Source organism: Balaenoptera physalus (assembly GCF_965194825.1).
Source record: "Balaenoptera physalus genome assembly, chromosome: 17".
Taxonomy (NCBI): Eukaryota; Metazoa; Chordata; class Mammalia; order Artiodactyla; family Balaenopteridae; genus Balaenoptera; species Balaenoptera physalus.
Window position 1 is genome coordinate 47,510,516 of NC_138895.1, and position 24,986 is coordinate 47,535,501.

At 44.8% G+C, this 24,986-nt stretch overlaps 1 protein-coding gene across 9 annotated transcripts in view; it reads left to right on the forward strand.

Annotated features, from left to right (window-relative positions):
* MATN2 (matrilin 2) overlaps positions 1-24,986 on the forward strand; it is a 150,176-nt gene that overhangs the window by 74,753 nt on the left and 50,437 nt on the right. For all 9 annotated transcript variants that reach the window (XM_082432697.1, XM_082432692.1, XM_082432693.1 and 6 more), the window contains 2 exons: positions 7,839-7,961; positions 21,559-21,681. In XM_082432697.1, the coding sequence (XP_082288823.1) occupies positions 7,839-7,961; positions 21,559-21,681 (246 nt within the window). The remainder of the gene's footprint in view (positions 1-7,838; positions 7,962-21,558; positions 21,682-24,986) is intronic.

Consider the following 24,986-nt stretch of genomic DNA (forward strand, 5'->3'; position numbering starts at 1 on the left):
TGATTTCTACATCTCAGACTAAATAGCAGCAGGAGCCGTAAAAAAAAAGTGGAGCATGTCTTTAAAGGTGTTCATTTTGCTTTAAGTCCAGAGGAGAAATTAAACTGTCATTGGTGTCAATAGCATGCCATGCGGCTTGTCTCCAATTCTGAAAAGTCAGTAAAAAGCCTTTGATTTTGCCCAGGATGATGTCAGGCACAGCCACTGCAGTCTTTGTCCCGTGCTTCTCATCCAGTGTAACCAGATGGAAGTTTTCCAAGTTCTTCGGCCGAGGCGCTGTGCTAGGGTTTCAAGATCACACACTGAGGAAGGCCCTTAAATCTAGAATGGCTGTGAGCCTCAGGGGAACGCTAGGGCAGGATTTGAGCATAGCCCTGGGGCGCTTAGTTATCAAATCCTCACTGATTTATTTCACTTGGGAAGACTGAGCAGCTGCAGCTAACATCCCTCCTAAAATTCTCCAGGAAACAAGAGAAGCAAGCGGATTTTGCTGACTGTCAGCTATATAAGCTAACATTTGCCCTCTGGTAAGGCATTGTTTGAGTTTGTTGAGATCTTTTGTTATAAAATTCAAAATTGCCTACTTTGCTGTGTCAGATCAATTCAGCATAGAACTCACAAACCAAAACTTAGTCACAGATACATTGATGTCATTTAAAGAAATCTGAATCTAGTGGGGGGTTTCATAGGCACCCAATAAAGTGATATTATATTAGAATTGTGATGTAGGCAAAATTTGGTTGGGGTTCACCTTTCCTCCATGCTTAACTAGGCCTGCACCACCAAGACCTTTCTTTACCCTAAACTAGGAAAAAAGGAGACTAACATTTGTTGAGTACCTCCCATCTCTCAGATGCTTTATCATCTATATTATCTCATTTAACCCTGCAATAAGATGTTTTCTCCACTTAATTATTTAACCTCTATGAAAATTCAATCTCATAGAAATCACTTACATGAAGTCACACAGGTCACCTCGCTGAAGCCAGGTCTGGCTCCAAAGGCAATATTCTTTTCATTCTATCCGATTGCTTCCCTTAAGCCCTATGGAAAGAAACATAACTGCCCCTTATCTCCTCCTCCAAGATACAATCCCCTTGATCCCTACTTTTTCATATTACCTCCCTCAGGTTCTTGTATAAAATAATCTTTTCTGTGAGACCACCTTCTGACCACACTATTTAAAACAGAAGCTCCCTTTCCTCCATACTCCCAACCGCCCTTTCCTGCTTAATTTTGTTCTATAGCACTTCTAAGATCTAACGTAATATATATTTTTACCTGTTTATGTTGTTTATGTCTGACCCCTGTCCATGGTATGCTAGTAAATGTTTAACAACCAGATCTCCAGGGGGAAAAGCTCCAATTTGTAATATTCACCAATTCCTGTGTTGTCAATACTACCACCATGGCTGATTTCAAGCTACCCACTTGGCCTTGCTGAACGCAGAGTTGGGAAGAGGTGGGCACGGTCTGTCAATGTGAGTCAGTAGGAGCTGGCTTCCCACTTGAATATCTGCTACATGAGGACAGAGATTGATTGATTTTTTTAATCTATTTTATTCACTGTTTTTTTCTCAGCAGTTTGAGCAATTTGACGAATGAATGAATGAATTCAGTCATTCAAATATATTTTTAAAAATTGACCACATGCCAAACACCATGCTAGTTATTTGAGCTGGAGGGTTGAACAGAACAAGCACTGCCTTCAAATGGCAGAGGAAGTAGACATGAAATAAACAATTGCAAATTAAGTGTTAAATTATAACTGTGGTAAGGGAAACCCTGAAGGGGAACTTGACCTCTAAAAGGGAGTGGTCAGATAAGAGCCCCCCATCCCTGAGTACTCCAGGCTGGTGACTGTCAAGTCAGATCAACACATGTCCACTAAGCACCTGCTATGTGAAGTGTGTGGTATCACAGGCACCCTGAAGACCACCGAAGACTTATCCTGTGCCTTTCAGAGCTTACAGCCTGGGTAAGACTGATGAGTGAGGAATGACTGACAACCCTGTATTTCAGGTGTTGGGTCCATTCATCCATTCATAAGCACTTAATGAGCACCTACAATGTGCCAGGCACTGCGCTAGGTACCAGGGATGCAGCAGACAGCAAGGCAGCTGGTTCCTTAGCTGTCATGAGAATTCTGGTGTCTGCAGCTGGGGGCTGGCTCCCCGATGTCATTGTACTCTTCTGGGAGAGGAATATCTCTTGCTGGGGACGAGGAGAGGTACAGAGACTCGGGAAACATTTTATTCCCATCTCACTCATCTTCCCAGGACCCCATTTCTGGTGGAGGAGATATTTTAGGACTCTAGGAACATCCCTGTTGGGAGGCAAGGGGTATGGGACTTTGTCACTGTTCATTCAGTAGACGAACACTTATGGGGCACCAACTACATGCGCTAGGACACTGGGGAATCAAAACTGTGTCAGACCAGATCGTCCTCATGGGGCAGACAGACCTGTGATCCGGTCCTTCTAATACTGTGGGCTAAATGCATAAGTGCTCTAGTGGAGCTGTGTGTATAGGGCTAGAGGAGCCCAGAGGAAGGAGACTCTAAGCCCAGCCAAGCTGAAGAAGGCTTCCTGGAGGAGGTGACATCGGGCTGAAGTCAGCAGCCATGAGTGGGGGTAACGGGGTAGAGAAGGCTTGGAAGGGTAATGGGAACTCTGAATCCACTGCTTCTCCGACGTCCACGGTTTTATCACCCTTCAGTGAAATCCTCCCAGGCTGTGAGAAAAAGAAGTGCTGTTTTCCTAAAGAATAAGGAGTCATCCAAAAACATCTGTATTTGTTTCAAATGGAAGTGACCACTGCCAGAAAAACAACAAAGTTGTTTTGTGAGAACCTAGTCTGTATTTACTCCTTACTCTTTGTTTAATTAAATTAATCCTGCATGGTTTCCTTTGGGACAGTACAGATCACCAGTGGCCATAAATCCCCAGTGTTCTAAAAACAGTATGAAAGGCCTGAGGCCAGCTGGCAGGCCTGCTGTTTGTGGGATCGTTCTTCTGGAACGCAAGCCATGATCCTCCCATTCCAACCACACTTTGCACCCTCACTTAGTGTCCGGGGTCTTTTAGCCACTTGGAGAGGGGTCCAAGGACAGCAAAAAAATCTGAGATTTGCTTAAAAGAAGAATCTGAGCCTGCAGACTCAGTTGATAAAGGGGGAGGCTGACTCTTGGCATCTGGGCCCCTTCCCCTTGGGTGATTGTGAGGACTTTTATCCTGTAGTTCAATGGCTCTCAACCTGGCTGCACATTGGAGTTATCTGGGAGCGTTAGCAAACAGTGTTGCCTGCATCCCAGCCCCAGCTGTCTGATTTAAGGGGTTGGGCTGGGCATCAGGGTTTTCCAAATGTCCCCAGATGGTTCTAATGAGCAGCCGAAGTCGTGCTCTGGTAGACGGGACCCTGCAGTGATTCATGGCTATCCCGTTCTGGAAGGCATAAGCATCTCATTGCCTCTCTACCTACCTTATGGGGGGAAGTCTTGGGGGAACAAATGCTTATTGCTTCAAGATCCTGGTTCACTGCTTTTATTTTATTTTATAAAGAGACACTTTATTTTTTGTTTTTTATTTTTTTTATTTTTATTTTTGGCTGTGTTGGGTCTTCCTTGCTACGCGCGGGCTTTCTCTAGTTGCGGTGAGCAGGAGCTAGTCTTCGCTGCGGTGCACGGGCTTCTCACTGCAGTGGCTTCTCTTGTAGAGCACGGGCTCTTGGTGTGCAGGCTTCAGTAGTTGTAGCACGCAGGCTTCAGTAGTTGTGGCTCGTGGGCTCAGTTGTGGCTCGCGGACTCTAGAGCGCAGGCTCAGTAGTTGTGGTGCATGGGCTTAGTTACTCCGCGGCATGTGGGATCTTCCCGGACCAGGGATCGAACCCGTGTCCCCTGCATTGGCAGGAGGATTCTTAACCACTGCGCCACCAGGGAAGCCCTCACTGCTTTTAAGATGCTACTTTCAAAGGAGTTCTTTTGTAATGTTGATTTTTTTCATTATTATAAAACTCTTGGTATAAGCTCTTGTTAGAAAATTCAAAAACAGATCATTATAAATAAGAGAAAAAATTTACTTAAACTGCCACCACTCCTTCATAACCACTGCTAGGCAGGATTCCTGCTGGACACAAGAGAGGAGGCAAAGCAGCTGTGGGAGCTGAGAAGGGGGACCCAGGTGGAGAAGCTCCTACCCCCCCACCTTCAGAGATGGGCTTGGGATTTGGGGGTACGTTGTTCCAGCATACTGGGGTGTCATTTTCCAGCCATCAGGACTTTGTGCAGGGTCGCTCTCCTCCCAGTTAGGGAGCCTAGCAAGGGAGACACAGTAAATACATCACTACATGAATGCCTATGTAATTAACATCGTGATACATGCCAGGAGGGAGAAGTGCAGGGGTGCACTGACGTGCACTGACAGCCGATGGGCGGGGCCAAGAGCTCTGAAGAACAATTGAAGGTCCTCCTGTCAAGAGGTTGATTTGCCCATCAACGTGCAAGCAAACCCAAGCTACTTTGGCTTGGAATTCAGAAAACTACCGCTGTTCCCAAAGTAGTGATTTTCATTTATCTGTTCTAGACGTCCTTTATATTTCCCAGAGCTAAAAGAAAACTGTGATGCAACCAGAATTATCCTTTCAAAGCACAACTCAGGTGAAATGGCCCATCTCCCTTTTTAAGGCCTTTACCTTGAGTGGTCCCCACTGCCTGCTGAACACAGTTAAGACCACGCAGCCTGATTCCAGGCCCTCTGCCATCTGGTGTCAATTGTCCTTCCGATGCTCCCTCCTGCTACTTCCCTTGGAATTCCCAGAGTGGAATTCAGCTACCATGCCTGTCCTGCTTTCCTCTGTTTCTGCACATTTACTGTTCCCTCAGCCCTGGGTCCATTTCCCTTTCTCCATTCTCTCCCGCTTGCCTGCCAGCCTTTTCTGATGGATCCAGCCTTGGCTGGCAGTAATTCATCCCCGTTCTGACTCCCACTGTATTGGCAGCACCTCTCTTCTGGATTTCTAGCATGTTTTATTTTGTATTTCAGTTATTTAGGATGCATCCGATAGCTACTCTGGCCTTCCCAGTCCTCAAATGCGGCTAGTTTTTTCTACCTAAGGACCTTTGCATTCACTCTTCTTTCAGTCAGAAACACTCTTTACATCCAATATTAGTTTCAGGTGTACAACGTAGTGATTCAGTATTTTACATTTTCATTATATACTTTTTGAAATAATCACCACAGTAAGTCCAGTTACCATCTGTCACCGTACAAAGTTGTTACAATATTATTGATTATATTCCCTATGTGTACATTACGTCCCTGTGACTTATTTATTTTATAGCTGGAAGTTTGTACCTCTTAATCCCCTTTACCTATTTCATTCATATCCTTAACCCGTCCCCTCTGGCAACCACCAGTTTGTTCTCTGTATCCATGAGTCTGTTTCTGTTTTGTTGTGCTTGTTCACTTGTTTTGTTTTTTAGATTCCACATATAAGTGAGATCATATGTATCTGTCTCTCTCTGTCTGACTTATTTCACTTAGCATAATACCCTCAAGGTTCATCCATGTTGTCACAAATGGCAAAATTTCATTCTTTTTTTATGGCTGAGTAACATTTCATTGATTATATGTAGCACATCTTCTTTATCCATTCATCTGTTGATGGACACTTAGGTTGCTGCCATATCTTGGCTATTGTAAATAATTCTGCAATGAACATAGGGATGCATATATCTTTTTGAATTAGTGTTTTTGTTTTCTTTGGATAAATTCCACTTCTGAGTTTTTATCAGAAATGCTTCTCCTAGAACTTCACATTACTAACCCTTAGAGTACAAGCTGTGTGTCGGCAGGAACCCCTTTATCTGTTTGGTTCACCACTACATCCCCAGTGCCTGGGATAAAGTAGGTGCTTCATTGACTGAATAAATGAAAAGTGTCTGATGATTCAGATTTTTCTTAGGTCTCTGGCTTAAGCTTGTAACTAACTGTAAATTTTGTCACTCTTTAATTATTCACCATGATTTTTGCATGAGCTGAAGTTTTTTCTGATTCTTGCTATTTTCCTTATATCTGGATCCATGGGAAATCTCAGTTGGAGTTCCCAATTGGAAATATAAGATAGAAATAGATTGGTAAGAGAGGAATTTGCATCTATAATTTTTTCATCTACTTTATTGATTTAGGAATGAAAATAATTCTTTTAGCATTTTAAAACCAGAATCCTTATTTCTGGAATCTTAGACCTAAATGTTTTTTAATCTTATGATGTAGCTTTTATTTTTAAAAAGAATTTCATGCATTTGATAGAGGTGATGAGTATATCAGCTTTTATCTTTTTTATCAATTTGGTATTTTATAATTATCTAAAAGCATAATAAACTATAAAACTCAAAGACCTAGGAGATTACATTAAAGCGTAGCCATTGGATTCAGGGATTAATCCAGCTTTCTATGTATTAAGTTTTTGCCATAGCTGTCCTAGTGGTAACTTTTAACCAGAGGAGAACAATTTTTAATATATTCAATCCCTTTAATGCTCTTTGATTTTCTCCAACTTTAATGGTAAAGTCACTCAAAGAGCTAGTTACGAAACCAAGCCATTCTCCTTGCTGAGAAATAATACCATCATGTCAGCCTGTTTCTTCAAAGGAGAGACTGAGTCGGTGATGGAGTGAAAATACCTTTAACTGTTTCATCCTCTGATAGATTCTTAGTTCCACGGCAGTAAATGCACTGCTGTGAATGTGTTCTTACATTGCATTTGACTAAATAGCCAGGGCCCAGCACTTATAAATATTTGACCGAAATAGAATTGTTAATAGCCATACATTCATTTCTCCCTAGTAATCTTTGTTACCTCTACCTAACCTCCTTTGGCTTCCCATTTTCCTCATCTATGGGATGAATAAGTAGAGCACAAAGTGGATTTTGAAAGGTCCTTCTGATGGAGAAATGGAATGAGGAAAACTATGTCCAAAGAGACTAATGCAGATTTGGGAATAAGGGGCTCTTCTAGACCTGCCATGTTTTTGGTGGAGTAGCAGGTCTTTTCACTGTACTCTCTCTCAGCTTCTGCAAAATGTCAAAGACAGCACCAGATTACCTTGGTGAGACTGTGTATATCGGTGTGTACCTTGGTGAGACTCTGATTACAAAGCCTTTTAGTTCTCAAAGAATAGGAATGGTACTTGATGCAGACAAGCGCAAATACCTGCTTGTGATAACTTCAGTCCTCAAGAACCATCCAGATGTTTTCAGAACACTTTCATTGAGATGGGAAAAATACAAATTCGTGGGTTTTAAAAATTAATTTATTTATTTGGCGGCACTGGGCCTTAGTTGCGGCACGCAGGATCTTCATTGCCTTGTGCAGGATCTTTAGTTGTGGCATGGGGCTCTTTTAGTTCCGGCATGCGGAATCTAGTTCCCTGAACAGGGATCGAACCCACGTCCCCTGCGTTGGGAGCACCAAGTCTTAACCACTGGACCACCAGGGAAGTCCCACAAATTGATGTTAATTTTAAATTATTTAATGCATTTAATAGAGATGAATAATTCCAACTTTGAAAAATGAGTTTTTCTATATACATAGAAACACACCCGAGTGTTAACAGCGGTGGCCTCTGGATGGTAGGACTGCAGGTGGCGGATTACAGGTGACTTTTCTTTTCTATTTTTTTTCTATGTTTCCCAAATTTTCCACTATGATCTCATAACGCTTTCAATGTTTTTAAAGGTTATTTTGACAAGTGCTGTAGAGTTGCTTGCTGATGGCTGAGGGTCACCGAGGGTCACCTCCTTGAGAGCCATGTTCTAATGGTATGGCTTTGCCCCAGTCCAGGACCTGTGTGCAGTGGAGGACCACGGCTGCGAGCAGCTCTGCGTGAACCTGCTGGGCTCCTTTGTCTGTCAGTGCTACAGTGGCTACACCCTGGCCGAGGACGGGAAACGGTGTGTGGGTGAGTATCCCACCCAGCCTTGCTTGATGGGGAAGCACAAGAGAAGCTAGTAAGAAGGGAGGGGGGGGGCCCACGTATCCAATTGCTCTCCTTTGAGTTTCAACAAAGTGCTCCAAGTTCTCTGGCCTAGTTGTTAGTCAGAATTTGAACTTTAAAGACTTCGTTTGTGGCTGAGGTTAGCATTTTCTCTACTGATTCCCTCGGAAAGGACTGGGCAGATTTTCATTCAGTTTGGAAGGTATGTCTGGCTGGCCTGACTTCAGTATAGCTCACGTGTTATACATGAGGTCCAGTTGGTGGTGGGTAAGGTTGCTGAGTGGCACCTCGAAGAGGCAGGCAGCCTTCCTTCTAAGTACGGATCTGCAGTTCAGTGACAGACCCCAGTGACCACCAGGTGTAAGAGGCCAGCTGTGTGTCGTGAGGCACCACGGTCAGAGAAAACAAATAGCAGCTCAAACGCTGGCCCTGGGTAAGAAGTCTCAAGGGCAGTGCTCGGAACTACAGGCACTGGCTCACAATCAGCTGAGCGGTTGCCCATTGAGCGGCAACTCCACATTGCAAGGGCCGGTGGGAGGTGGGAGGATGGCATCTAATTTCTTCGGTGATGGATAATGGTTTTCATCAGCACCTGCAGGGCAGACCAGTGAATCCCTAATATGCATGTGGCACCTCCCAGTTTGTCTGCAAAGCCCTTGAAACTTGCACAGCCTCATTTATCTTTCCACCAACAAACAGTGCCTGGCAAATAGTAGGTGTTCAGTAAACTGAGCTGGATACTTATGAGGCAGAAAATCCGTAAGGAAAGGAAGGAAAAGGACTTGACTGACATCAGAACTGGAACCTTCATTTTCTAACTCTGAATCCTACACGTCCTGTTCCACATTCTGTTGTTTTCAGAGGACCTGTTCTGTTTTGCTTCCCACAAACAGTCGATTTTTTTGCCCATAGAACTTACGCTTTCCAGCACACTGCGATTCTTAGCTGAGGATGTGAAAGGAAAAAGCAACAAAACAAAAGTGCAGGTGGGGCCTGTTCTTTGCAGGTGATGATGAGAATAAAATGGGTTTGTTTGTTTGTTTTTACACACTGATGGAGATGAAAACGGCCCTCATCAGAAGTTCACAAATGGAATTGGTCTCCTAAGCCTGCGTTGTTTTTTCCCCCTTATTCTGTGGGTGGTGACCGTGATAGGTAGCAGGGCACCACATCCATTAACACTGGCAAAAAAGAAGCCAATGTGGAAACACCAGCTTTTTTTTTTTTGCTTCATTAATTTTTATTATGCAAATAATCTATTTTCATTGAGGAACTTAAAACAGACGAGAAAAGCACTATTAATAGCTTGTTGTATTTTCTGCCAGACCTTTCCCCACATAAATATCTACTTCTAAACATTTTGTTAATATTTACCAAAATGAGGTCATACTCTCTATTTTGTTTTACATATATATTTTTCCCTTACCAGTTGTTAAATGGGGAGAAACTTTGGGTGCTGTTGTGTCAGAAGGAAATCAGTTGGAAGTAAGACCAGTGGATGAGCTACAAGATACAGGTTGAGGGTGTCTGGTTAATTAGGGTGAGAGAAGGAACAGGGAGGGCCCAGAGCTTGTGTGAGTGATGGGGAGTAGGCAGGGCAGGGGCATTAGGGGCTGTGGCTGGGGCAGGAGACCAGCCTTGGCCCTTGGGAAACTGGAAGGCAGTGAGGAGCCCAGGTCTGGGTGCTGCCAAATAATTGCCTAACGGTCCTCTGTAGTAGACAGCCTTTGAGCCTCTAAGGGTTTTGCTGAAACTTCTGGAATTTGACATTTACTGAAGAGCAACAAGCATGAGAAGAAATGCCGTGGTTGCCGGGGAGCTGGCGTGGGCTGCGTTTATTAGAGATGCGCGCTGCTCTTGCTGCTGCTGTCAGTGTGTAAGAATGTCTGCCTTCCTCAGAGCGGGGGTTCAAGCTGAAGAATGGGAAACTGGGAGAGACTGTGTGTGACCCCGGCCTGATGCATCAGATGTTCTTATTCTCATCCTCTTCCACCAAATGCCTGACCTGTTAGAGGCTGGGAGTCAGATGATTAAGTGGCCCTGGACCTTTGTGGCCAGTTGCTTTGGTTAGGGAGACTGAACAAACTTCCAAAATGTCAGTTGCTGCTCGATGGGGCTGTGCTGAGTGCAAAGCAAATGATGGAGGTAATAGAGGCCACAGGAGGTCAGAGAAGAGGGACAGACTCATGGCTAGTGTGGGGAACATCTGGGTGAGGAAGGAAGGGTAGCAATGGGACAGATGTCTAAGGCAAGGGGAGACATGAGGGCAGTGACGGTGTAGAAGTGGCAGTGCGGACTGAGACCGGGCTGAGAGAGCCAGGTAGAGAGCTGGTAGATCAGGAGAGACGGTCACAGTGAGAAGCCACCAAATTGAAAGCTAAACCGGCAGCCTAACCTGAAGACATGAATCTGAAGGGACTTGTCAAGGTGGAGACTCCAGGTATCAGACTTAGAGCAGGAAATTTAGAGGAGAAACAGAGGCTGTTAGGGACCCTGGAACTATTCCATTAGCCCCTGGTCTGAGTGGCCTGTATGTAGATGGGCAGAGAATGGTATGAATAGGGGGAACCATAATCCCAGTTAATCCAGGAGGGTCCCAGTTTATGGCTGTTGGCTCACTTCTCAAGAGCACTCCCTTTCACTTTCAAGGGGGTTCCAGTCTGAACGCGAAAGTATAGGATCACTCTAGGTAAGGCCAACCTGGCTTCAGCAGTTAAGGAGACTAACGCTGTTGAAGCAGAGAATTCCTGCAGGTGAGAAGTAGGAGATGAAGTTGAAGACATCAGGTGGAACCAGGGCTTTGAAAACCAGGCTAAAGGGTCTGGACTTTATCTCTGAAAAAAGAGACACTAAAGGGTTTTTAAGTGGGACTGATAAAGGCAAAGCCTCACTTTAGGAGACTTAATCTCGTGGTAGAGGGCAGGACGGATTCCAGGAGGAAGATAGGGAGGGCTGCAAAGACCAGTTAGGAGACTGTGGCAGCCCTCTGGCGAGGGGTGACAAGAGCCAGATTTGAGTAGCGACCGTAGAAATGAAGAGAGAAGGAAGGGGTGAGGAATGAGAAGAAGGTGCGATGAATAAAGAGGGGGAGGAAAAGTCACAATTGAACCCTGGGTTTGAGCTTCCATGACTCTGAGAGTGATGGCAACAGTGATGAGAGAGTGATGGGAGTTTTAGAAAAGATAACGAGGCGTTTTAGACACAGTGGGTTTGAAGCTGAGATGGGACACCTGCAAGGACACGTCGAGAGGGAGCAGGGGCGACAGTAACACCACAAGGAGAGGGTAGAACCAGGGGTGCAGGCAGGAAGCAGCACGGTCCGTTCCCTTCTGAATTTTAATTTCCATTTCCAGTGTTCACTTATGTGTTTGTTTTGGACCTTCAATACAGCGAGACCTGGGCTCAAATCCCAGTTCCGCTACTTGCGAGTCATGTGTCATTTTACTTCTGAGCCTTGGTTTTCTCATCTATAACATAGAGTAAAAACACCTACATCATAGAGTTTGTGGGATTAAATAAGATAACGAGTAAAGTTCCTAATACGCATTAGACAATTGTCATTATTACTGTTGTTATTATTATAACACATATTATTATCATCATCATCTCCTGGATGCCATGAAGTGTGGCCTTAGGAGAGAGTGAAGCCTGAGCCTTGGGCTGCAGCCACATGCGGGAAGCAGGAGGGAGACGTGGGGCAGGAAGAATGTCCATGAAGGAACCGCCTAAGGTGGGGATGGAGGAGTTGGGGAGAGGTGGGCGAGAGAACCAGAAGTCATGGAATATGACAGGAAAGAGAATTTCTAGGCCAAGTCAATATTAGTGTCATGCCCCAGCGAGGCCAAATGGAACAGAACTTAGAGAAAAAGCCATTGAATTGAGTCATTGAGTCATCTGAGCAGACATTTCCAGGCTCTACCAGGCACTCTGCTAGACATTAGGGACACAAAAATGACCAGGAGGCCATTGATAATGATCAAGAGGGGTGGGGTAAAGGACAGATTTCAAGGGGGAGGGGGGAGGGGTGAGAAAGTAGGGACAGCAAATCTAATCTCTTCGTTTAAAGAAGTTTGGTAGAAATTCACGATGACCAGCTACTGGTAAATGGACCCCATGGGAGTACTTTGACTCATCCCAGAATTATGACTGTGACCACATGAAAATTCAATTCTTAGCCAGACTCAGGACCTTTTAGCCAACATTTCCACACTTTTGAGTTAGTGGAACTTTAACTTCGAGTGCTAGAGTCTGGAGTTTGACATTTACTGAAGAGCAACAAGCATGAGAAGAAATGCTGTGGCTGCCGGGGACCTCTAACTGCTCATTTAACTCTGGTTAGAACTGAATTTGTTTCAACATTCAGGTGATTAGGAGTGGATTACTGACTAACGAAAGTCCTCATTTTGCTTTAGTTGAGTCCTGGTGTTTGTAATCCATCAGCTTCCACTAAAGCTGTGTTAATTTCCATCCAAAACTGTACATTTTTCAAAGACCATTTAGCTCTATCTTTTTTTTTTTTTTTTTTTTATATATACTGATTATTTTATTTTTTTCACCTTAGTGGGTTTTTTTTTTTAATTGTTTTTTTTTTTTAACTAATTAATTTATTTTTTTTATTTTTGGCTGTGTTGGGTCTTCGTTTCTGTGCTAGGGCTTTCTCTAGTTGCGGCAAGTGGGGGCCACTCTTCATTGCGGTGCGCGGGCCTCTCACTATCGCGGCCTCTCTTGTTGCGGAGCACAGGCTCCAGACACGCAGGCTCAGTAGTTGTGGCTCACGGGCCTAGTTGCTCCGTGGCATGTGGGATCTTCCCAGACCAGGGCTCGAACCCGTGTCCCCTGCATTGGCAGGCAGATTCTCAACCACTGCGCCACCAGGGAAGCCCCATTTAGCTCTATCTTTGAGGGTGAATTTTTTACTGAACTTGCTCTCCTGATGTTTACTGACTGCCTTGTCTTTTGGGGTAGCTTTGGTCCTGTTTGCATCTTATCTGCCCAAGCAGATTGTAAACCCATGGTGGGCAGAAACCAATTCCTATACTTTTCATCTTTCACAGAGTAGACTTGCAAAATGTTTTTGTTGAATCATTGACTGAGATTGAGTGATCACAATCTCAAGTATTCATGTTTTTTTTTTTTTAAAAAAAACTTTTCCACTTCATTGGTTTTTTTTTTTTTTTTTTTCACTTCATTGGTTTTTAAATTACAAAATCAACTTTTGCTTATTAAAAAAAATCAGAGTACAGATGTGTATGAAATCAAAACCTGAAAGACATTACTCCTCAATTTCACTTCCTGGAGGTAATCACAGCTAAAAGCCTGGCTTCTCCTTCCTGCCTTTCTTCAAAGATGTCTTACCACCTTAACCGGTTTGCAGGGCAGAAATTGAGACACAGATGTAGAGAACAAACCTATGGACACCAAGGGGGGAAAGCGGAGGCGGGGAGGGGTGGTGGTGGTGGTGTGATGAATTGGGAGATTGGCATTGACATGTATACACTGATTTGTATAAAATGGATGACTAATAAGAACCTTCTGTATAAAAAAATAAATAAAATAAAATTTTTTAAAAAAAGATGTCTTACCATCTTAAGATGCTATTTGCTTGTCATTACCATCCAGGATTTAGGGCAATGCCTGACACATAGTAATTGCTCAGTAAACGGTTGTGGAACAACTGAGTAGCATTAAGGTATCTCTTTACTCCCAAATTCAACCTTATCTGATTAGGGAGGCAGTGTGATAAAAATATAATCTACACTTCTTTAATGTTACTAAATCCTAGGACCTGTTTGAAACCTTTTACTTATAATTGCAACAATCCTTTGAGGTAGGTACTATCGTCATCCACATTTTATAGGTCTCTTGACCTCTCTGTTCCAGTGGCTTCATCTGTAGATTGAGGAAAACAATACCTACCTCCAAGGGTTGTTGTGAGGGTGAAATGCGTTAATATATGGGAAGCCTCAATACTCTGTAATGACCTATATGGGAAAAGAATCTAAAAAAGAGTGGATATATGTATATGTATAACTGATTCACTTTGCTGTACACCTGAAACTAACACAACATTGTAAATCAACTGCAGTCCAATAAAAATTTTTTTAAAAATATATGGGAAGCACTTGGAACAGTGCTATACACGGTCAACTGAGAAACAGTTGAATCTGAATTTCTATATCCTTTATGAATTTTTGTCTTCTTCTGAATGCTTGCATTTAATAATGCATCAAACATATGGTACATTTGAAAAATCATATTGAGGTCCATACCCAGAATGATGGTGGTACATAACATGGGGATTTAGTATGCTGTTATTGCTGCCCTCAAAGCTTTCCTCCTATATTCTCCTATATCAGTCACCTTCAGTGAGAAGGGGATGGTTGATATTTAAGTTGGAGACAAGGGATGGGAGGATCAATCTTTGTATTGAAAGGTCAGATTTTCAGCTTACTCCTCATGCTTGAAACATGATCTCCCCCCAGTACAAGGATTTCTCCCTGTCTTAGTTTGCTAGGGCTGCCATAACAAAATACCGCAGAGTGAGTGTCAATAGAAATCTATTTTCTCCCAGTTCTGGAGGCTAGAAGTCCAAAGTCAAGGTGTCAGCAGGGTTGATTTCTTCTGAGGTTTCTCTCCTTGGCTTGCTGATTCTGCATGTGGTCTTTGTTCTGTGCCCATGCATGCCTGGTGCCTCTGTGTGTGTCCAAATTTCCACTTCTCATAAGGACACCAATCAGATTGGATTAGGACCCACCCTAATGGCCTCATTTTAACCTAATCACCCTTTAAAGGTCCTATCTCCAAACGCAATCACCATCTGACCAACTGGGGATTAGGACTTCAACAAATGAATGTAAGGTGGGAAGACAGAATTTAGCCCAGAACACTTCCTTATTGTTATCAAAATCAATAGGAAACTTTCTCTGAGTTTTAAACTCCTACATGTAAGAATTCAGTCATGCCCTGGGTAAGAGAGGTTTTGTGAATCTGACTCTGTGAGTGTGTCTTATATATACTCAGCCATTTCTCTAAATGACAAATTTGGTTTTTCTTACTCTGTCATCAACACACTTAAAAACCCAAACACTCCTCTGTAAAATATCCTGTTTCTTCTAAGGCCATCCTCTTTGCAGACTGATCCCTGCTGAGGAGACCTTGGAATCTGACCAGATTGTAAATCAGAGACTGTCAATCTTAGGCTTTATTACCTTGCACCAAACAGGAGACAGATGAGCGATTTCTCACATGTTAGGCCAAGACTGGCTTCCAACCCTGAGATCTTAGCACTTTGTGATCTGGAGGGCCAAAGGACCACAACCAAGGAATTAATCTTTCTGGTTGTAGAGAGTAGAATTTTCAGGCAAAATGACCAAGAAAGGATTTCATTGAAGTAGGAGAGGACTTGGAACAACAGTCCTCTGAGTTACACACATAAGTCACCTCCATACATCCGCCCCCTAAACTTGGCCTCTCTTTTTATAAGTACAATTTGGCAACCAAGGAAGTTATGCAAAGAACCCAAACCATGCAGCAAAGGATGTCAGAGTTGAACAGACTGGAACTCTCTCACCCTTAGAAAGCTTTTAGGTTCACGTGCCCAGAAGTGGGCTCCTCCGTGTCTCACGATGGCCTCCTCTGCTGTCCCCAGAGGTCTGGCAGTGAGCCCGTGGGTGGCCCTCAAATCAAAGTGGGGTTTGACACCTTCAGGTTTTACAGGCCAAGGTCTTGGGACCCAGGAATGCTTGAATCCTGCCTTGCCAATCTCCCCTTTTCCCTTCATTTCCCCAGAGAGCTATGCACACTAGAAACAAAACCAACACGAGAATCAAAGTCCAGGAGAAAACTTCTTATCCTGTGAGATTGGCTAATTGATGAAAAATTTCATTCAAAGAGCAGAATCATGGAAAATGCATCTCCAAACCTACCTTAAGCATTTACATTTTCTTTAAAACACATAAATGTACTTATAATAAAAATTGCTTTTGATTACTCTTCCAAAAATTACTAATTTTAAGTTCATTTTTTAAATATATGATTTAAAAAGATCTTTCTTGCATAAATCATACCCATAATGTGTTGTCTATGGTTTTCAATTTTGATTTTTTTAAATTGGGGCAAGAATTTCAAGACTTCGGGCTTCCCTGGTGGCGCAGTGGTTAAGAATCTGCCTGCCAATGCAGGGGACACGGGTTCGAGCCCTGGTCCGGGAAGATCCCACATGCCGTGGAGCAACTAAGCCCGTGCGCCACAACTACTGAGCCGGCGCTCTAGAGCCCACAAGCCACAACTACTGAGCCCACGTGCCACAACTACTGAAGCCCACGCGCCTAGAGCCCGTGCTCTGCAACAAGAGAAGCGACCGCAATGAGAAGCCCACGTGCCGCAACGAAGAGTAGCCCCTGCTCGCTGCAACTAGAGAAAGCCTGCGTGCAGCAATGAAGATCCAACGCAGACAAAAATAAATAAAGAAAGAAAGAATAAGCATGCAGCCCAACCAACAAGAGAAGTGCACAGGTATTCGAAAGCACAGGGGTTCCAGTAACCTTGAACATTTAGCGTGTTCTGGGCATCAGGTCCCATATTTTCAGAGAGCATGGAAAGCAGTGATTGATCGGAAGTTGGTTGAGTGGAGGTCAATGAAAAGAGCTGCTTCTGTGCAACTTTATTAACACCTGATCCAATATTGGATACTGTGTTCTAGAGCATTCTGGAAAAAAAGGCGAGATTGGAGTATGTGGCTTAGACTTTAGGCCTAAGCAAAGTTTCTAGTCTCTCCCCAGTCTACTATGGGGCCAGTGTCTCTCTGAGGGACAGAGATGGCTGGGCACAGAGATTATACCCCATGGTGTGTAAGAGGAAGTTCGAGAGAGAGGCAGAGTCTGAGTTTCAGCCTTTCAGGTACAGTGACCTGCCCACTCATCATCGTGGTGCTGTCAGGGGCGTGGAACGTGGATGTCAGGTAGATTAGCAGCTCTTCTGTTTGGAAGGGATACTAACGAGTGGGTGGCCTGAGGTGGGTGCAGCTGACTGACAGCAGACACCCATATCAGGGGTTGGGAGATTTTCAAGATGGCAGCTCAGGCCCAGCACAAGGAGGTTGCGGATGGGGAGTGTCTCCTGCTAATACAGGTTAGCGTGGGCTACAGCAAGGCCCACTCCTGTGACATGTGGCCTGGGGCACGTGCCAGGGCTGGCTTGGTATCCTTTATCTGTGCCCTCAGTGTCCCCGGTTATTTGTTTAATGATACAGTGATACTTTTTTTTTTTTTTTTAAATATTTATTTATTTGGCTCCACCGGGTCTGAGTTGCAGCACGTGGGATCTTCATTGCCGTGTGTGGGATCTTCGTTGCCACACGCGGGATCCTTTAGTTGCGGCATGTGGGTTCTTAGTTGCAGCATGTGGGATCTAGTTCCCCGATCAGGGATCGAACCCAGGCCACCTGCACTGGGAGCGTGGTCCTCTTAACCCCTGGACCACCAGGGAAGTCCTGATACGTTGGTTCTTGAAAGATGAGACATTAACTTTTAGAAGGATCTGGTGCTAGCTCAAAATTTATATTTTGACTCAACTCCAGGAACTGACTAATGCCCATGATATTCAGATCCTAAGACTGTATGAATGCACTGTTCCCACCAAAATTGCTCGCGTATTAAAATCACAAATATCAGGCGCTATTAGAACTCTTTAGGGAGTGAAGTTACAAAAAAACAATAACTTAACAGAAACTTAATGAAGCCTGGGAGCAAAAGAATAAACACAACACATGTTATTACCCTTTAAAAATCTTTAGCTTTTCCCCTTGCATCTTTTGATTACTGTGTTAAGTATGTAATATCTTCTCAGTGCGTGGTTTTGCTTTTTTAAATTGTGCATGGGGCTTCCCTGGTGGCGCAGTGGTTGAGAATCTGCCTGCCAATGCAGGGGACACGGGTTCGAGCCCTAGTCTGGGAAGATCCCACATGCCACGGAGCAACTGGGCCCGTGAGCCACAACTACTGAGCCTGCGCGTCTGGAGCCTGTGCTCCGCAACAAGAGAGGCCGCGATGGTGAGAGGCCCGCGCACCGCGATGAAGAGTGGTCCCCACTTGCCGCAACTAAAGAAAGCCTTCGCACAGAAACAAAGACTCAACACAGTCATAAATAAATAAATAAAAGAACGTGAATTTCTTAAAAAAAAAAAAAATTGTGCATGTGTATGGATTTGCAGATTCCATTTCCTTGTTATTATTTACAAAGTTTTGATATTCAGATATCCTAAATCATTATATAGAGGGAAACATTTTTTAAGGAAACAAAAATATCATCCTTAATCCTACTACCTTGCCTACACAGCAAGCATTTTTATTTCTAATTTTCAGGTTTTGCCTTAGAGCCATATTTTACCTGGATATAATCACTGTAAATATACAACTTTCAGATCTACTTCTTTCACCAAATCGTAATTGTCTTCCTATTTACAGTTATGTTAGAATTATAGTGTTAATAACTACCTACTGCCCCAAATGGAACTCCTCCTGATCGTTCCCTGCAAAACCTGCACCTTCCCCATCCCTGAGTCAGCCTTAATCCCTCTCTTTTTCCCTCACCTCACCTCTAATCTGACAGGAATCTTACTGACCCCACTTTCAACCTGGTGTATTACTGACAGTTCTCTAGGGCTGCCACAACAAAGAACCACAAACCAGGTGACTGAAAACAGCAGAAATGTATTGCCTCCTAGCTCTGGGGGCTGGAAGTCTGACATCAAGGTTCTGGCAGGACCATGCCCCCTCTGAAACTTGTAGGGGAGAATCCTTCCTTGCTTCTGACGGTGGGTGTTGGTCCTCGGCACCCCTCAGCTTACAGCTGCATCACTCTCATCTGTCTTCACGTGGCATTCTTCTCTTCCTATAAGGACACCAGTCATATTGGATTAGGCCCCAGACTAATGACCTCATCTTACCTTGATTGTGTTTGCAAAGACCCTATTTCCAAATAAGTTCACATTCACAGGTATCTTTTTAGCGGGACACAATTCAACCCAGAGGACCACCCCTCTCTCTCCGCCCCACCTCCTTCCTGCACTGTTCTGGTTTACCTCCCCCCGCCCCTCCAATTCCTCACTGGGATTATTGTACTAGCCTCCTAGCTGGTTTTCTACTGTCACATTTGCCTGCTATCGTCTATTCTGGATTCCTTTGTTCAGAACCCTCCAGAGACTCCCTAATCACTCAGAGTAAAAGCCAAAGTCCTGGGCTTCCCTGGTGGCACAGTGGTTAAGAATCCACCTGCCAATGCAGGGGACACAGGTTCGAGCCCTGGTCCGGGAAGATCGCACACGCCGCAGAGCAACTAAGCCTGTGTGCCACAGCTACTGAGCCTGCGCTCTAGAGCCCACGAGCCACAACTACTGAGCCCACGTGCCACAACTACTGAAGCCCACATGCCTAGAGCCTGTGTTCCGCAACAAGAGAAGCTACCGCCATGAGAAGCCCATGCACCGCAACGAAGAGTAGCCCCCGCTCGCCGCAACTAGAGAAAGCCCGCGTGCAGCAATGAAGACCCAACACAGCCAAAAATAAATAAATTTATATATAAAAAAAAAAAAAGCCAAAGTCCTGGCAGTGGCCCTACGGTCCCTTCTGATCTGCACTTGTTCTCATCTCTCACCCCTCTCTGCTGCAGCCACTCTGGCCTCTTTGCTGATCCTCCAGCTCACCAGGCATATTCCCACCTCTGGGCCTTTGCACCTGCTGTTGTTCCCTTTGCCCGGGATGCTCCCTCCCAGATATCCACAGGGCTCATGCCTCATTCAAGACTCTGCCCAACTGCCACCTTCCTGACCACTGCTGTTACATCACACCCTCACTCCCACCCACCCCGCCACGGTCTCTACACCTTTGTGCCTTGTATTTTCTCCAGAGCACTCTCCACCTTCTAAGAGACTGTGTTCTCTACTTGTTTATTTTCTTTTTTATCTACCACCACCATCCAAATGGAAGCTCCTCTAGGACTGGAGTTTTTGTCTGTTTTGTTATTTGTTCCATCCTTAGCACCTAAAACAGGGCCAGGTCCAGAGTAGGTGCTCAATGAATATTTGTAGGATTAGTGAGAAATAGGCCAGCACATTTTCTCGTAAATTACTAAACCATTTATCCTTATTAAATGTTCATCTTATTTTCCTAATTTTTTGGTCACTGTAAATAATGCTGCTACAAATAGCTTATTCTGTATAGTTAATTTCCTCCTTTTTTTCAATTATTTCTTGGGGCCACATTTCCAGAGTGAATGTTGTCAAATGTCCTTCCAGAAGAATTTTTATCAGTTCATAATACCACCCACTATTAATAATCGAACTCTGTTTCCATGCTGCCTTGCCACCATTGGATTTTTTTTTAAATTAATAAATAAATTAATTTATTTATTTTTGGCTGTGTTGGGTCTTTGTTGCTGCGTGAGGGTTTTCTCTAGTTGCGGCGAGCGGGGGCTACTCTTCGTTTCGGTGCGCGGGATTCTCATTGTGGTGGCTTCTCTTGTTGTGGAGCATGGGCTCTAGGCGCGTGGGCTTCAGTAGTTGTGGCACATGGGCTCAGTAGCTGTGGCTTGCGGACTCTAAAGTGCAGGCTCAGTATTTGTGGCACACGGGCTTAGTTGCTTCGCGGCATGTGGGATCTTCCCGGACCAGGGTTTGGACCCGTCTGCCCTGCATTGGCAGGTAGATTCTTTTTTTTTTTTAACATCTTTATTGAAGTATAATTGCTTTACATTGTTATGTTAGTTTCTGCTGTATAACAAAGTGAATCAGCTATACATGTACATACATCCCCATATCTCCTCCCTCTTGCGGCTCCCTCCCACCCTCCCTATCCCACCCATCTAGGTGGTCACAAAGCACCAAGCTGATCTCCCTGTGCTATGTGGCTGCTTCCCACTAGCTAGCTATTTTACATTTGGGAGTGTATATATGTCCGTGCCAGTCTCTCACTTCGTCCCAGCTTCCCCTTCCCCCTCCCCGTGTCCTCAAGTCCATTCTCTACATCTGCGTCTTTGTTCCTGTCCTGCCCCTAGGTTCTTCAGAACCTTTTTTTTTTTTAGCTTCCATATATGTGTGTTACCATATGGTATTTGTTTTTCTCTTTCTGACTTACTTCACTCTGTATGACAGACTCTAGGTCCATCCACCTCACTACAAATAACTCAATTTCGTTTATTTTTATGGCTGAGTAATATTCCATTGTATATATGTGCCACATCTTCTTTATCCATTCTGTCAATGGACACTTAGGTTGCTTCCATGTCCTGGCTATTGTAAATAGTTCTGGCAGGTGGATTCTTAACCACTGCGCCACCAGGGAAGTCCTGTAAGTTCTTTAGTATCTTCTGATATGAATTGTCTGATCCAGACGCTTGATTTTTTTTTTCGGAAGGGAGGTTTTAGATGCGTATTTATTTATCCATCCTCTTCTGGGGGCAAAAATATTAATCCTTACTTATATTTGTTATAAGTATGTTTCCATTCTACAATGCCCTTTACCTCTGTTTGTGTTTCTACTTAAACTCTGTGTTTTAATCTTTACAGCTGTGGACTACTGTGCCTCAGAAAACCACGGATGTGAACATGAGTGTGTAAATACCGACAGCTCCTACTTTTGCCGGTGCCCTAAAGGATTTGCTCTTAACCCAGATAAGAAAACATGCACAAGTAAGTTACACACATACACACACATTTTTTGATGCAACTGCTCTAAGCCCTGTGGCTGAGGAAATCTTCCAAGCACAGAGTAGCACAGGATTATGTGCTGGGGTTAGGGGGCGTTTTACCTTCTGCCCTATTCCTCCCTTGTCAGGCCTTTCTTAACTTGTCCTAAGACCGTAGCCCGCTCTATCTCAGTGTCACCCTTCACAGCATCTGACAACAGTATGTATCTTTGATCAGAGACCACATGTCGGAGTGTTCCCCCAGCATCTACAGAGCGTGTTGACAATCAGACCATCTTACTTCATGCTGGCTCAGCCTGCCTGTGCCCACCAGTGTTAACAGGGCTTAAGAAATACTTTCACTGAAGCTTTGCGGCTTGTGGGCTGCATCTCTGACTCCACACAAGTAAAGGAAAATCTCTGAGCCAAAAGGAGTTGACTGTGGTTGCCCCTGGGTGGGGGAGGAGTTGGTGCAGGGCATTTTGCAGCGAACTGCTCAGTTTTTGTTTGAGCTATTTCGTTCTATTTGATTTTAACTATACGATCCACATCAGAATTAATTTGAGCTCCCCAAATCTGACCATAACAATTTATAAACTGACGGTGGTCGTTCGTTTTGTAAAAGGATTCCAAAAACATCCTTTTAAATGTAAAGATACGTCAGAGCACTTAAGGGATTGTGTATGGATAATTATCATCCTATAGAAAGGTTCACTTGAGAAAGTTTGTTTTTAAAGTATTGGGGCCCAGCATTTTTAAAAAGTGACATTTAATAGCAATTTAGAATAAAGTCACCTCTGAAACGTCCGTCAATGAGAAAACAGGATTTCAATTCATAAAAAGTTCATGTACCCACAACCTTTCTAACTACATCTATTATGTAAAGCACGATATGCCTGCATAGTTTTTAAAAAGCATCCCCCCAAAACTCCTGAAACATCAGCTTGCTTTTCAGTCCCTGCATATCAACAGGTTATAAGCACCAGAGCTAGAGGCAGGGGTGGAGGATAAAACTGTAAGGGGCACAGGAAGTCAAAACATACATTTCTGGACCCCAAACCACATGCCAATAGCAATGAATAAGGCCAGGTCCTTCCTGGAGGAGATATCTCGGCTGAGTCTTGAAGGCAGAGCCATCCTTCACCAGGTAAAGAAGAGTGAGATGTAGGTGGCCAGGAGGAGGAAAAATGTGCAAAAATATCAGCCAGGCAAACCCATCTCCACAACTGGCCTACAGTTGCTTATTGAATGAATAAGAGAAAGAGTGAATGGGCTGTTCTGTTCCTAGTCTCCCTTCCTTTCTGAATATTCTGAGCTATGAGCCAGTGGCCCAGACTGGGGTAGCGTTTGGGGAGTTGCGGCTGCTGGGCTGATGAGTCAGTTCTGTCCATCAAAGGGGAGCCCACATGCTGCCGAGGGCAGTTCAAATCCCAGTTCATCTGCGTTTTTGCCGGATGATCTTGGGCAAGTTATGCCTCAGTTGCCTCAACTGTAATAGGGGAGATAATACCGCCTACTCCATAGTGTTGTCTTGAAGACTAAATGAGAGAATTCATCTGAACCATTTAGCACGTGGCCTGGTGCCAAGCAAATTCTTGAAGAGATGACACTGGCTTCAAAAAGACTTTAACTTGGGGCTTCCCTGCTGGCGCAGTGGTTGAGAGTCTGCCTGCCAATGCAGGGGACATGGGTTCGAGCCCTGGTCTGGGAAGATCCCACATGCCGCGGAGCAACTAAGCCCGTGCGCCACAACTACTGAGCCTGCGCGTCTGGAGCCTGTGCTCCGCAACAAGAGAGGCCGCGATAGTGAGAGGCCCGCGCACTGCGATGAAGAGTGGCCCCCGCTCGCCACAACTGGAGAAAGCCCTCGCGCAGAAACAAAGACCCAACACAGCCAAAAAATAAATAAATAAATAAATAATTTAAAAAAAAAAAGACTTTAACTTGGGATCTATTGAGCATATACCACGTGCCTGGGGTACGTTTAATAGTGCCTAAAAAATTCAAAATTCAAGACTTCTGCTGGAGGCTGCTTGGGAACACAAGCCACCGAGAGCAGCTCAGTCACCTGCAAGGTGTTATACGACCAAAGGCTCCCAGGGTGACACAGACAAGACTCATGTAGGAGTTAAGGGAAGGAGGAGGCCAGCTGGACGAGAAGAGGTGGGAATGCGGCTGCCGCCCTGGGACGAGGCCCGGAGGGACACATGTATCCTCTCCAGTCTCCTTCCTGCCTCTGTAGCACTCCTGCCCTGGCTGGGGTCGCCTGACCTCACCCTCCAGCCCCTGTTCCCAGAGCCTCACCATCAACATGTCACCTGTCCAGAATCTCACGGGATGTGGAGAGTGACAAGCCCCAGGACAGTACAAACAAGGAGACCCTAGAAGTAGATAGTGCTGTGCAGGGGACCTGGGAGAGGAGTTCCGGCTGAAAGTCAGGGGAGGGACTGGTCCAGCTGTGAGGTCTCACCAGCTAGGCACGGAGCCTGGCGGTTCAGCTGTCTCTGGGCCCTGTTGGCGTCAAGACCCAGAAGTGGGCCCCCCCAATGTGTGGGCAGAGAAGGGTGCTGGGCAATCAGCCTCCGGGAGATGAGCCCCTAGAAGGGTCCCCTTCCTGCTATGCTTGGGGGCAGGGCAGGGAGCCAGACCTGGGGAGGGGGCTGGCAGGAGAATAGAAACCCACCCCGGGAGGACTTGGAAGGCTGTGAGAGTAGGGAATAAGGCAGTTCAGTTGTAAGAACCAAGGCACTTGGGAATGCTCCAGATCTCTGACAAAAACAGGACCACAAACTGAGAAATAGGGACCAGTTAAGAGCACAGAAACACAGGATGGAGGTGAAAGCTCAGAATCAAGGCAGGGATCCTGTTTTTAATTAATGAGGTATCACATCAGCTTCCAGCCAAGTCAGAGCCTGGCTGCTGCTGTGATGTTGAGAGATTTAAAACAATTTTTTCCCATTCCTCATCAACTTGCAGAAAATGAAATAAAAGAAACTCAGTTCCTTAAATTTGAGTCTCTATTTTTTTTTTTATAAATTTATTTATTTATTTATGGCTTCCTTGGGTCTTCGCTGCTGCGTGCGGGCTTTCTTTAGTTGCCCTGAGCGGGGCTACTCTTCGTTGCGGTGCACGGGCTTCTCATTGCGGTGGCTTTGCTTGTTGCAGAGCACGGGCTTTAGGCACGAGGGCTCAGTAGTTGTGGCTCGCGGGCTCTAGAGCACAGGCTCAGTAGTTGTGGCACACGGGCTTAGTTGCTCCATGGCATGTGGGATCTTCCCAGACCATGGCTCGAACCCGTGTCCCCTGCAT